Source organism: Typopeltis vanoorti, chromosome 5 (genome assembly GCF_054136105.1).
Source record: "Typopeltis vanoorti isolate ZY-2024b chromosome 5, IOZ_Tvanoo_1.0, whole genome shotgun sequence".
NCBI classification, from domain to species: domain Eukaryota; kingdom Metazoa; phylum Arthropoda; class Arachnida; order Uropygi; family Thelyphonidae; genus Typopeltis; species Typopeltis vanoorti.
In genome coordinates this window covers 99,180,746-99,196,394 of record NC_143553.1, presented here as the reverse complement: position 1 = coordinate 99,196,394, position 15,649 = coordinate 99,180,746, and the positions used below count along the sequence as shown (strand labels likewise).

The window sequence follows — 15,649 nt, the reverse complement described above, 5'->3', positions numbered from 1 at the left end:
AGTCATTTCTTAGTGACAGACGAATGCAAGTCAAACTAAATGATATATTATCTACTCAGCGACGCATCTTGGCAGGAGTTCCTCAAGGGTCCCTATTGGCACCGATACTTTTCACGATTTACATGGCGGACATTCCGCACAATCCAAAGTCATCTATCATTGCCCTATACGCAGACGACACAGCTATACTAGCCAGATCAATTAAACCACACCTTTTCACCAAGAAACTGCAAGAAAACCTGCAAAGATTAGAGCACTGGTTCTCGGAATGGAGATTGCAAGTAAACCCTCAGAAGAGTATCGCCATGCTCTTCACTAAAAACTCAATATCTCCCAAAGATGACATCTTCCTATTTAATACCAAGATTCCCTGGAAAGCAGAAGCCAAATATCTGGGTGTATTGCTGGAACAGAAAACTAACCTTTAGTTCACATATAAAAGCCTCATGTACAAAAGCATCAAGAGTCATTGCACAACTTTACCCTTTTATCAATAGGAATAGCAAGCTGGATACCAAAATAAAACTGCTCCTTTATCAGTTGATGATTCGACCCATTATTACTTATGCGTCCCCAGCCTGGAGCCACACCTCAAGTACAAATATCCTAAAACTACAGAGAGTGCAAAACAAATGTCTCCGCATGATCTTAAACGCACCATGGTATGTCTGAAATGTCCAACTCCACTGGGATACAAATATCCCCTATATCTACTCTTTCCTGCAGTCTTCAGCAGGTTCTTCCCAGCATCCTCTTCACATCCAAATGAATTAGTGCAACAAGCAGCAAATTAAGATGAAACAGACTTCTCAAAATACAGGAAACCCAAGGCCATCCTACTTTCAAATGAAGATCTTTAAATCGCACCCACTGAGGCAGAGCACTCAGCTCATAAACTTTTCCTCACACAGCAATCCTTATCAGATAGCAGGGATTATGAAAGCATTTTGCTTCACCCTTATAGTCAGCAACGTCTTGCGTCTTGAGTAACCTTTGGTATGGAGGAATTGAATAACATGGCGACTCGCGTGTTAGTGTTTCATGTCGTGTATTTTTGACGGTGGATTGTGAATTTGATTGATATATGTTTTTAGCGATTTATATTTATGCTTATTCATTAGTAATAGTAGTTAATTGCTTGCTACCACAAACAGTCACTTTATTTTCCATAGTGCTTTATCCAGGTAAGTCATTTGTAATTACAAGCGCGATACGCTAGGCCTACTACCGCCAGTATCGCCTTTGCTTCTTATGACATTTTATTGCTGGTAGACACCTAAGAGTGTCTACGGGATTTGCTAGTGGACCCTCAGAAGTCCACAGGATTATCTCTACCTGCTCGGGGCACCTGAGAAATCTCTACTCTTTCTCCATCTGTGTCTTGAAATGGCAAAACTTCTGAATGAGACCAAATTCGAGGAAGTATACAGGGAATTCCTCAGACTAGTAAACCTGCTGAGTGATAATTGGTCGGGAAAAGTGAAATTGTATGACAGGTTTCCCCCCGAATGTGTCTCAGACGTTGTCGCTGCAGATCAGTTAGAATCGGTGCCTTCTACTCCTTCAGACTTTGTAGAAGTGCGCGCACGCAAAAAGCGAAGAACAACAGATGAACCACACAATGACAATAATTAAAAATTATTAAAAAAACTTAAGAAAACAATAAAGCTCCTGGACCAGATGGCATCTCAAACAGGGTGATCAAACTGCTGCCTCGGAAAGCTGTAGTTCACCTGACCAGTATAATAAATGCAATCTTAAGATTTCATTATTTTCCTTCCACCTGGAAACTGGCTGAAGTAATTCATATTCATAAGCTAGGCAAAGATCCACACCTACCGCAAAATTATCGTCCAATCAGTCTTATCTCTAATCAGGATAAGATTGCAGCGAAGGTCATCCTCTCATGACTCCAAACCTCAGTAAATGACCTAAACATCCTCCCTAAAGAACAGTTTGGTTTTCGGCAACATCATAGTACTACTCAGCAAATCCACAGAATTGTCGAATACATCACCACCAGCTACAACTGGCGCCAGTGTACGGGTGCTGTTTTCCTAGACCCATCCAAAGCATTTGACAAAATCTGGCATTTTGGTCTTCTGCACAAACATATCTCAGCCGGTACATTACTAAAAATGGTTTATCTAATCCTTTCATGTCTTCAGAAGAGATCAATGCAAATGAAAATCAACGGTTCTACATCGTCCCAGCGCCATATCTTTGCCGGACTGCCGCAGTGATCTCTGCTGGCTCCATTGTTGTTTTCTGTATACATGTCAGACATCCCACACAATCTGATGACATCCATTTTGGCCCTGTATGCGGACGATACAGCAATACTAACCAGATCTCTCTGACCCCCATTTCATTAACAGAAAGCATCAAGAAAACCTTCTAAAGATGAAGGGATGGTTCTCCAAGTGGAGACTGGAAGTCAACCCCCTGAAAAGCTCAGACGTTCTTTTCTCAAAAAGGCCAATGTCTCCTGCAGGAGATGTGTTACTATTCAATACTAAAATTCCCTGGCAGACAGAAACAAATTACCTGGGTGTAATTCTCAACAAAAAGCTATCTTTCAACCACCACATCAAGTCTGCATGCGCAAAGGCATCTAAAGCCATAGCTCAGATCTATCCGCTAATTAATAGAAATAGCAAGCTCAGCAACAGAATCAAATTACAACTATACTATATGACGATTCGCCCTATAATCACCTATGCTTCTCCAGCCTGGAGCCTCTAATGCTACCACCTCTAATGCTGACATTATCAAAATACAGAACAAGTGCTTGAGAATGATTCTGAATGCCCTGTGGTATGTTAGAAACAATCAACTCCACAGAGACACAAATATTCGCTATATTTTCTCTTTTCTACAATCCTTAGCAACGAAGTTTTTCCTAAAGACGTCCACACATCCCAACGATTTGTTTCAGCAAGCTGCAGCATACGATCCAACGGACATATTCAAATATAGAAGACCAAAAGCTACATTAGCCTCCTATAGCGATGCATAATCTCTATGCCTATTCAGGGCGAGCAAATTGCTCATACATTTTACCCTCACTGCAACCACAACATATAGCGGGGAATATGAAAAACATCTTGCTTCACCCCTAAAGACATAAATGTCAATTGTCAACCTTGGTATTTAGGGTCTAGCTACTCACTGAGTAGACCTCAAAAAAGGTTGAAAACGGTCTCGGTAGTGACCCCACCCATAATGTATTGCAGTATACATCTTTTAGTGAGATGTGCTTGACATTATGGGAAAATACTAAGAATAGTGATCGGACCTTTACCCACCTTTGCAATGAGTTACCTTGGTGTTATACCATCTTTAGACTTGAACTATGTTTCAGGCGCAAACTTAATTGTTTGCATACTTGGGATTAGGAGTTAAATAACCAAGCTTATAAAATTACTTGGTAACCCTAATATACAGTATCCCCAAGTTAAAAATTTAATTGCATATATATATATATATATTTATATATCATCACCAGCCATTATTGTGAATCCATTGCTGGATGAAGGCCTTTCCAAGATTACTCCAAAAATGTCAGTCAATGGCTCTCCTTTCCCATGTGACTCCTTCAAATTTAATGATATCTTCAATCCACCATGATTTAGGTCAGCGTCCTGGTCGTTTTCCCCCTCTTGGAATCCAATCCAGTATTTCTTTTGTCCATCGTTGATCTTGTCTTCGAGCAATATGTCTAGCCCAATGCCACTTCACATGCGTCACACTTCCTGTGACATCAGAGACTTTTGTTTGGTTTCTTATCCACGTATTCCTTTTGTGATCTAGTCTTGTGATACCAAGCATACTTCTTTCCATACTAAATTGTGTTCCTAATTTTTGAATTTCATTTAGTGTCTATGTCTCACAGTCATATGGTCAATATAGATAGAATACATTGGTTAAAAACTTTTCTTTTCAGGCATAATGGCAGTTGGCTTTTGAATATGCTTGGGTGGAAAGCATTTTTCAATTACTTTCTGCCCATGCATGGTAAGTCTTTTAATTTCGTCCATATTTTGTTTCATTGTTATCCGTTGTCCTATGTATAGGTAATGAACAACTAGTTTAATTTCATCATTATTGATTTTTTATTATTTTTGGTTGGACATAGTTATTGAACATAACTTGGGTCTTCTTTAGGTTTATCTTCAGTCCAGCTATTTTGCTAGCAATTTGCCGTTCTTCGATTCGAGTTCGTAATTTATGCGCAGATGAAGTAAAGATAACTGTGTCATCTGCAAAGTAAATGGCTTAAATATCTTTCATTTATCTTCAGTCCTTTCCTTTCCCAATCGAGTTTGAATATTTCTTCTAGGCATGTGTGAATAATTTCGGACATATTGTGTCACATTGTCTTATACTCTCTGTATTTCCACAGTAGAGATTTTTCCATAAAATAAAAGCAAGACATAACGGTAACTGATATTCATTACACCGTTCAATAATATTTTACAACTTAAATATGGTCTATTGCACTAAAGCCACTTCGAAAGTCTGCCTGTTTTTTTGGTTCGCTTGGTTCAGAGTCGTACCAAGCCTGAGCCAAGACTTTTGTAAACACTTTGTAACCACCGATAGGAGACTGATCAAATCTTCTACTTTACCCTTTTTTTGCATATCAGAATAAGGATAGCTTTTATTCATGTTTTTGGTACAGCGTTTTTCTTTAGACATAGGGTAAATAGTTTTGCTAAGATTTTGCAGATCATTTTCCTAACTGGCTTTGAGAAGTTTAGCTATAACTCCATTCTCACCCGCGGCTTTTTCATTTTGCAAGCTTTGGATGCTTAACATAACTTCTGGTAGAATCTGTGGCACTTCAGTTATTTTATAGTTGTCTTCTTCATTTGATTCATCACCCTGATATAATGTTGAATTCTTCATTTCTTTTTGCTATAGCATATCTATCTCTGGTTATCCATCTTGTAGTGTGACTGCAACCATCTGTTTACTGCTGTTCATCAATTGTTGTTTGGCTTTTTTGAGATATTATTATTATTATTATTATTATTATTATTATTATTATTATTATTATTATTATTCCTGACACCTCCAAGGAGTCCGAGGACTCATCGCGGGAGGACACCTACAACTGTCTCAACCACTACACCGAACCACTACTACGAATCATCTCCATCAACGCCATCTACCGCCCACCTCCACCACTACCACAACTAGTATGTTTTGTCTGTAAATTGCGTATGTTCTGAAGGGCCGATTTGTCTGTATGCGGGATGAAAAACCCGAGTTTCCGGGAGAAAAAACCCTGCTACCTCCGTATGAGATCGGCTAACTCACCTTCGATTGAAATCGACCAGATAAAGATATGGTTGTCTTTAATTGTTTGTTGTCTGAATTTATAATTGAATTTTCTTATTTCTTCCGTGATATGTTTTCTGATGCACAATTCAGTGTATTCATTTTTATTCTGTGGGTTATTTGATCGTTTCATTTCTATATATATATAATCATCCAAGCTTGATTTGCTTCTTCAGTCAGAAACGAAACATAAAAAACTAGTAGTGGACAGGGCATTTTATTAATATAGGGAGTTGTAAATTTCATTTTCGAAGATGGATAACTATAGTTTTTTTGTCGCTTTGTGAATAAGAGTTTTGAACACTCGGTTTGAGTGTTATTTAAAGCTGCTAAGTATGCTAGATTTCATTGCGTGCTCCTCTATGTGCAAAACAAAGCATAATTAAAACAATAAAATAAAACACAGTTCTGATTTATAACAGTGCATGAGCAATGATCTAATAGAAATTCACTGACACAAAACTTTGAAGTGACTTTCATCGGTGCTACTGCAATGTGGAAACTCTGTCGAAATGCAAGTATGTTTCAGTGATCGACATCGATGCTAATTGGTTTACGTATCCAGTATTGTGTAGTCTAATAAATGGTTATTTTTGCCAAATTAGAGTATCATGTAATGACGCTGTATGCACGCATTCTGAGTGCACATGTCGCCTTGATTCGCGAAACGATAAATGAGATTTAAAATTCCCCCGGGTAACTCAACATCAATTGTCGCTTTCGAAATAACAGTTTTGGACACTCGTTTTGAGTGTTATTTAAAGCTGCTAATTATTATTATTATTATGTGACACCTCCAGGGAGTCCAAAGGATTCATCGAGGGAGAGTGTGCCAACAGCATCGAATGATTGATTGAACCCGGCCAACTACTAACCGTGCTCAAACTTGCTTAACTTTTTGCTAGCCATTAGTAGCAAAGGCTACCAATCGACCAACGTATGCTGAATTTCATTGCGTGCTTCTCTATGTGCAAAACAAACAATTAAAACAATAAAATAAAATACAGTTCTGATTTATAACACAGATATTTTGCAGGGTAACTCAACTGAAGTCGAGTTACTCTGCAAAATACCTCTGGTAACTCAACTGAAGTTACTCTGTAAACAACCTGTGGTGACTCAACGGAAGTTACCCTGCAAAAAGTAGTCAGACCTGCAAGAGAACACATATGAAAACGCAATAATCATTGGCTTCTGCCAGTTACGGTACTTATGTTTTGAACAAGGAAAGCAATGGTAATAGTGCAGCATCTTAAACCTCGATAGAATACAGTGGTTTCTTAATTTAAAAACTAATGGGAAGCCAGAAACGTTTTCTCACCGCTTATGTTATTGTTTGTTCTTAATAGCATATATTGACACATACAATATACATTTATTTGTAATACTTTTTCAGGTGAAATGCATCAAATTGCTCTTAAAACATTTTCATTAACATTTCCTCAGAAAGAGAGGGGGGGGGGTAAAAAGTATGTAGGATAAGGAACTTAATAACTCAGTATCACTAAGTTTTACTTAATAACTTAGTATTACTAAGTTTAATTAATTACTAACTTAGTCATTCATAAAACCTGAATTTTTCCATTCACAAAATCATGAATATAAGAAGTAATGCCATATAACATCATATCACTGCAGATCCAAATATATACATGTTGGAGAGGAAAAGAGAGTCTGAAAACATGGATATCTCAACTTAATCTTTAGATTGAGTTGAGGTTGATTTGAATTACTAAACTTATGAGGCCAACATATTGCTAATATTATTATTATTAACATCTGACCTCTGTGTAGCTAGGGACTCATCGTTGGAGGTACACACACTATTGCATACAATGCTCATCCAACCATGCCTTAAGATGATTCACAGTATCTACATTTACAACACACACACACACACAGGCAATGCAGTCCACTCACTGACTGATAGTGGTTGGTGAGTGATATATAAATATGTCTGCTAATTGTGTGCATTCTTGCCAATTTACTTTTGCATGATGTAAAAAACTTTTCACCCTCAGTGAAAAAAAAAACTTTTATAAAGATTTTTCATATCCTTTTTGTGCGGTACCAAAATATGAAGAAAACATTGATTCAGCTCAACCACATAAAGAATTTTTTTTTAAGGGCAGAAAAACGAGATCTTTGTGATGAAACATAAGAAGCTGGAAAAAAATAATAAAAATAAAATGGACAATCCAAAAAATGAATACTATACACTGTATATTACAATTTATAAATAATCCTTGTGACATTACTGGGTGGGGAGGGGTGATTTCATACCCTTAAGTGGTATATTTCAGCGAGACAGATTTCAAATTTGAATAAACAATTTTTATTGAATCAAACACTTTCTTTTATATCATAATGAATGAGAATATGGTAATTTCTTTAACAAAAGAGCAAGTATGAGCAGAAGTATACATCATTGAAGACAAATTGGAGAAAATATTCATTTTCTGTCATTAGGAGCTAAAATTGGTTTAAGCTAAACTTGTGAGATGAAACACTCCAAAAATTTTAGTAAAGATTCTAATTTTTACTAAACCTGTCCAGCCATAGAATTGCTACACACACACACATATAAAAGACAGAAAATGAATCTAATGGATGCTTAAACATTATTGCAAAATGCACTTTATTTTTTATTTTATGTCTGACCCACACATGAAAGCTGCAAGACATAGCATATCAGTGCCACGTGTAGACAGAGGGTAAGAAGAAAGGAGGAATCCATTCACTTTTTTTTGAACAGCTGAAGGTTCTTCGGGAAATGCAGTGTGGAGGAGGCTGTTTCAACAGAACTGAAGTAGATTGAATGAGAGAGGAGGCGGAGAACTTAGTTCAGCAAGTTTCAAACCGGACTGTAAATGGGTGTTGGTTAGAAGCAGCTCTTGTTTGTCTGATTTTGGAGGAATGATGGTTGCCATTTCAGTACAGTATTGTCTTTGAAAGTATCTATAGAACAAGCAGAAACTGTATGTTTGGGAGAGTGAGTGAAGTGGATCTTTGTGACAGATCTCATTAATTAGCTGGACTGACTTCTTTTGGATTCTCAGATTTGGTACAACAACCCGAAATCCGAGAGCAGTATTCCATTGTTCGAGAGATTTGTAATTTGTAATAGAGTTAGCATCAATAAATGTGTGAAATATAGTCTTGAGTGTAAAATGCACCAAGTTATTTGGTGGCTGCAGAAGCTATGGTTGAGATGTGTCTGTGCCTAGAAAGTTGGAGGTGTAGGTATTTCCAATAAGGAAATATGATCATGCTTGGATATCAAGTTATTATTGAAGGTTAGGAGAAGGGATGTGAGCTCTTTCTTGCAAGAGAGATCAGACAGACTAAGTTTTGGTAGCATTGAAGATTCCTCTTGCCCCCCCCCTCCCACACACACACACACACTGAAATATAGCTAAGATATTAGAATTCATGATATTGATCATGGTGGATCTTGATGCTCCTAACATTTGGGCACTACAAGATTTTGTAAAATGACAAACTTTTTCTGTGCCTCTTTAAACCTGCCCAACAAAGTTTTTAGAGGCAGCTGTATCAGTGATTCTTCTTTCACAGTTAAATTATGCAGGGAGTTTGGTCATTCAGTTTTGTGTCAGGTAATATTTTGGCCAAGAACATGAATGAGAAAACAGCTTTAGCATTTAGATATTTACTAAAGGAGTAGATATTTACTACATTATAAATATAGTTTAAAAACAGTAGGATATGTGCTTCATATCTGACATCCACATGCTTGAGATTTTTGATGAACAAGTACCAGACGATGCAAGTTCATTTCTTTTTTATATTAGCTGGGTGTATGGAATATCAGAGGGTAATTTTCTGATGAAAGTTTTGTAGTCTATGTAGAACATTCTATTTGTTGTTTCATTACTTGGTGATTCATACTCATAGTATGGCAAGTTATTTGGGATTTGTTCCCCATTTGATTTGTTTCCATATCTTTGACATGTTTTGACATATCGATGACTACCATTTGGCTAGTTTGCTCTATATAGCTGCAAGAACAATAGATTTTATAGAACCCCAGTTTTTTAAAAAGAGTTTTGTGGGGAGTTTCAGAAGATGTAAAAATCATGAGATCCTGCATAGAGGAGTAGTCCTTGTTAATCTAAATTCTTGAGCATGCTGATCTGAGATTTAATAATGCACATTATATATTTTGGCTTGATAAATACAGCTTGAAAATGATGTAGCCACTGATACATTGTTAAACTATTCTTAATTACCGATTTCATTACAGTAAACCTTTCCATGGCATATGGTAGTAAATGTCTGTTTCTGCCATTTTATTGCACCAACTCTCCTAAAGACGTATACAAAAACTAGTAGAGATTTTGAAACTAAGTTTACAATTATGTGATTTGAATACCAAAATTTATGTGAAGTATAGTGATCTCCTAATTATCTGACCTTAAAAGATCAAAATCTTCAATTAAACAACTCTTGAATGGGTTATTGTGTCAGTTGACTTTTGTTGGAGCACCATGTTAACTTTCATTTAACCATCCCTAAATTATCCAACATGCAAATTGATTTCTCTGCTATGTTTGATAATTGAGGGATTACTGTATATCTGAACCACAGTAGTGACTTTGGCAATGTCATTATTATTATTCGTGACACCTCCAAGGAGTCCGAAGACTCATTGCGGGAGGACACCTACTATACAATACTCTGTCTCCACTACTACACCGAACCTCTACTACCAATCACCTATATCAATGTCATCTACTGCCCGCAACCACCACCACAGCTAGTATTTTTGTCTGTAAATTGTGTGTGTGTTCTAAAGGGCTGATTTGTCTGTATGCTGGATGAAAAACCCTAGTTTCAGGGAGAAAAAACCCTGCTACCTCCGTATGAGATCGGCTAACTCACCTGCAATTGAAAAAGTCCATATAAAGATTCCTCCCATCATGACGAGAATCGAACTTAGCGCCCTTTTCTAATCGAAGAGCACAGCGTACCGTCGTTCTTCCAATTGCGCTATGGAGGCGCTTGCCAACAATTCTCATTGTGGTAGTGAGCAGATGCTCCTTCACAACTAATTATTGGTGATAAAAAAAAAAAAAAAATTATGGTCTTGAGAGGAAATCTTTTGGTTTCAATGAGAAAACTAGCATTCAGGTCAGTTTATTGCTATTGTGTCATGCCATGCTCTCTAGAGGTGGGTAGTACCATAGTGATAACCATCTTGGTTCCAGTTTCCAGAATATAATACTTTTTTTTTCTTCAGATCATGTGCTACTTTATGGATAAGATATATGAGATCAGTGATAATCAAGGTTATTTGTATGGATCCCTGTGATACTTCAGCATTTGTGGAGAAATATGAAGAGGCTTATAACCATTTGCTATACATGAAAAAACATTTTCACCACATATCATGAAATATAGTGGATAAACCAGTTAGGAACTGGTGACCTAATTGCAAAGGATAGAAGGCAGAACATAAGATGTTAGTTTGGTTCGGTCTGTATGCTAGATCTGATCACATACTCTGGAAATGTCAAGATGACTGTTTATTTCAAACCTTTCCATGGTATGTGTCCAGAAGTGGGTAATATTTCCTAAGAAATTTCCTGTGGATCAAGAGTAGCAAAATCAATTGGTAGTTGCTGATAAATGGTAAAGAAGTTGTCTGCTGGTGACCACCATTATTTTCAAGAGAACTGAGATGAAGACAGATGGAGTAGTCTGATGGCTTACTTTTATCTCCTTTTTTGGAATGTGATGTAGAGTAGATGATGAACCAGGAAGGAGAGAGGGTTGTGGACTTTGCAGTAGCGTTTGATCTGGCAATTGTGAACTCGTTTTTCTTCAAGAGGGAAGAACATTTGATAACATTTAGAAGTGGTAACAACAGCTCACAAATTGACTACATTTTGACTAGAAGAAAACATCTTAAGGTTGTGACAAATTGTAAAGTAATTCCAACAGATTAAGTAGCACAACAACACCGACTGCTGTGCGCAAACTTTAAAATAAGATCGAAGATAAGAACTTCTGGTTGCCATGGGATGAAGACAATTAAGTGGTTTCGCTTAAAAGAGGAGAGTGTGAGGAATTGTTTTAGGGAGAGAGTGTTAGAGAGGATTTCGGATGGACTGGAAAGTGTACAAGATTGGTGGAAACATAATTCAAAAGTAATCCTGAGCTGTGCAATCGAGGTGCTTGGTGAGACATCTGGAAAGATTAGAGAGCAGAAGGAGGGTTGGTGGTGGAATAATGATGTACAAGTGGCAGTGACAGCTAAGAGGAAGGCAAAGCAGAAGTGGGATGAGACAAGAGTGGAAGAGGACAGAGAGATGTACAAAGAGAGAAAGCAAGAAGCCAAGAGAGTTGTGGCACAGGCGAAGGCCATGGCATATCAAGATCTGTATGATCAATTAGAAACAAAGGAAGGACAGAGAAAAATTTACCAACTAGCGAAATGTAGAAATAAAGCAGCTAAGGACATCTTACATGTGAGGCAGATCAAAGATGTTGAAGGAAGAGTATTATGGAAGGATGTGGACATAAGAAACAGATGGAAAATATACTTTGAGGGACTTTTGAATGAGGAAAATGCAAGGACCCACAGAGGAGATGGGCAGCCTTCTGAGGGGATGGTGCAGAACATCAGTAGAATGGAAGTGACGGAGGCCATGAAGAGGATGAGGAATGGAAAAGCGGTGGGCCACGACAGAATTCCAGTGGAGGCATGGAAGGCACTGGGGGAAGAGGGAATTGACCCACTGTGGGACCTGTTCATGAAAGTTTGCCAACAGGAAAATATACCCGAGGAATGGAGGGAGAGTACTCTTGTTCCCATCTACAAGGGTAAAGGGGATGCACAAGACTGTAAAAATTACAGAGGAATAAAGTTGATGTCCCACACAATGAAGATCCTAGAAAGGGTTCTTGATGGTAGATTGAAGGAGGAGGTGGAGATTGCAAAGGAACAATTTGGCTTCATGCCTGGTAGATCAACAACAGATGCTATCTTTGAGTTACGACAGATGATGGAAAAATATCGAGAGAAACAATGGGAGCTACATCTGGTATTTATTGATCTGGAGAAAGCATATGATAGAGTGCCAAGGCAAGAAGTCTGGAGGTGTCTGAGGGAGAAGAAGGTGCCGGAGAAATATGTCAGGTTGGTGTGGGAAATGTACAGAAATGTGAAGACAAGTGTTCGGACCTGTTTGGGACAGACAGAAAGTTTTCAAGTAACAGTTGGCTTGCATCAAGGGTCAGCATTAAGTCCGTTTCTGTTTAATATTGTGATGGAGGTGGTAACAGAGGAGGTGAGAGAAGATGCACCTTGGACAATGTTGTATGCAGATGACATCTTGCTGTGTGTAGATTCAAGAGAAGAAGCAGAAACTAAACTGGAAAGATGGAGAAAAGTACTGGAAGAGAGAGGTATGAGACTGAGCAGAAGTAAGACAGAGTATATGTGTTGCGCAGTGGGCGGTGGCCAGGAGACAGATCTGGAGCTGGAAGGAAATGTCATCAGGAAGGTGAGAGACTTTAGATACTTAGGTTCAATAGTGGAAGAAGATGGAGGAGCTGAGAAGGAAGTGGGATGCAGGATACAAGCGGGTTGGAGGAACTGTAGGGAGATGGCTGGAGTGTTATGCGATAAGAGGGTGCCGATCAATCTGAAAGGCAAAATTTATAGGACAGTAGTGAGGCCAGCTATGACATATGCTATAGAAACTGTGGGCCTAAGGAAAAATAACATCAGTAGGATGGAAATAGCAGAGATGAGAATGCTTAGGTGGATGTGCGGTGTGACCAGAAAGGATCATCTGAGAAATGACTATGTCAGGGGAACAGTGAAAGTTACGAACTTAGGAGCGAAAATACAGGAGGCAAGGTTGAGATGTGATGAGGTCATGTGATGAGGAGGGAAGACGAATATGTGGGAAGAAGGGTCATGCAGATGGATGTGCAAGGAAGGCAGAAGCGTGGGCGGCCAAAGAAGAGATGGAGGGAGCTGGTAGAAGAGGACTTGAAGATGAAGAACTTGGATGTGGTGATAGCCCAAGACAGGAAGGTGTGGAGGAGACTCATAACAAACAGTGACCCCACTTAAGTGGAAGAAGCTGTAGAAGAAGAAGAAGAAGATGTAGGGTAGATGAATACAAAAGATTTCAAAGATAGTATAGGATAGGTATTAATATTGTAATGCAGTTGATCAGATAACAATCCTGATCTTCCACAAGGCAAATGAAGTGGCAGGCCTAAGAAACATGGGACCATTCCTTGAAGTTTTATAAGGGTGTAGTGAGAAGAGAAAGGAGTAGATTTTTTACATAGTGAATGGAGTACATTACCAGAGAAGGGTAGGAATGCATGTTCATAGAATGCATTTAAAGTTGGGATTATGATTGATATTGTTGCAGCTATTGGTAAACCTCTACAAGCCTGTGGCTGATTGTGAGTCTATGGATAGTAGATGATTTTCATTGTATATTTTGTGGCTGCCATTCTGCTGCCGTGAAATGGTTTGAGAAAGCATCGTGTTTGGTTCTTTGATTATTTGATCCTTGCCCACCCATAGTGCTAATGTGCTATAGGTTTTTAACCTTTTGTGAATAGGATTGTCATGAACAAAAGCATTATCAAAATTCTTGTGGAAAATAACTATTAGCCATGCAATTTTGAGTTTTCTGAAATAAAATAAATATGTAAGGAATTTTTTTGTAATAAGTTTTGGATAATCAATGCTTTTGTACATAAATATATCTAAAGATTGTTTATTTTCTTAGTTTTGTTGAGATGTGCAAGCAAGGCAAAAAACTCAATAAAAAACAATCCAGTAAAAATCTGTAAAAATCAAAATGGAAAACAGTTAAACACTGTGGTTTCATCTCTTTCTGAAACACTTGAAAGGTAAGTTAATGCATTTTTTCTAAGCTAAACTAGAAAGTATATTTTATTTGGATATGCTTCAATATTTGTAAGTGGACATCTTGCAAATCATGGCAGAATCTCCACTATAAAACTCACATTCACTTACTAACTTTACTTCACTTTACTGACTTTTTTTGTTGAGGTAAATATTTACTCAAAACATTGAGTGAAGGTTAAAAATGGTCAGTTCCTTACACAGAATGCTTAGGTCTTTCTTCTATTATTATGTGTGTACTATTTGGCCTCATGGCTACAAATTATTAGATACATTTTTAGTGCATTTAAATAGCCATCATCCAATAATACATTTCACTATTGGAAATTAATCAAATGACTGTCTATCCATCCTCAACACATTACTTATGTCTTTCCAATGAATTTAGGTGGAAGATGAATTTCATCGCTTGATGTGAGAGCACCAACCTGCTTATTGGAGGACTGAATTGGCTTGAAAAAGTTCCATGTTTGATCTCTAGAACAAGGTTTCCAGACTATGTAAAAATACAAAAAAAAAAAAAAATAATAATAATTATTATTATTATTATTATTATTATTATTATTATTCAGGCCTCCAAGGAGTCAAAAGACTCATCGAGGGAGGTCCTTCCTAAGACAAAGTCTGTCAAGACTCATCGAGGGGAGGTCCCCCCCCCCGAGAAACACAAAGTCTATCATACCACTCTTTAAACTCACTGACCGTTCTCGCTCCCACCACTCCATCAGGCAATGCATTCCACAGCTCAACCACCCTCCACACAAAGAAACCACTCCTTACCCTCTTGCTCACAGTTTCCTTTCGTAACTTCCAGGGATGGCCTCTTGTCATCACTCCTTCCCGCTGTTCAACCAAGCAAAAGAACTCCCCAGTGTCAACCCTGTAACCACCTCTCAACAGTTTAAAAGTCTCAATCATATCACCTCTCCTTCTTCTATCCACCAAACTCTGCAGTCCACATTCTCTCAGCCGATCCTCATAACTATCCTTGTACAGTCCTGAAACCATCTTTGTCATCCGTCTTTGTATCCTTTCCACAGTTAATTTATCCCCTTCAAATCCTGGGGACTAAATCTGAGAACAGTAGTCCAAGTGTGGTCTGATCAGAGACTTATACAATGGAATGATCACCCTCTTATCTCTGCAGGTCAGTGTCCTTCTCATAATAGCAGCAATCCTCTGCGTTACCTTCACCACCTTTTCAGTATGTCCCCTAAACTTCAGGTTTCTATCAATCATCAACCCCAGATCTCTTGTCTCCCCTACTTCCTCCAGTATAACTCCTCCCATAGAGTATGCAGCATCCCATCGATGTTTCCCAAACCTCAAGACCTTACATTTTGCTGCATTAAACTGACACCCCATTCATTTGCCCATCTA

General features: G+C 38.1%; 1 protein-coding gene across 1 annotated transcript in view; it reads left to right on the top strand.

The window, feature by feature from the left end:
- Positions 1-5,562: 5,562 nt before the first annotated feature.
- LOC150106685 (uncharacterized) overlaps positions 5,563-15,649 on the top strand; it is a 250,285-nt gene continuing 240,198 nt past the window's right edge. The window contains exons 1-2 of the mRNA XM_090392633.1: positions 5,563-5,864; positions 14,130-14,253. Coding sequence (XP_090248759.1) covers positions 5,840-5,864; positions 14,130-14,253 — 149 coding nt within the window. The 5' untranslated portion in view covers positions 5,563-5,839. The remainder of the gene's footprint in view (positions 5,865-14,129; positions 14,254-15,649) is intronic.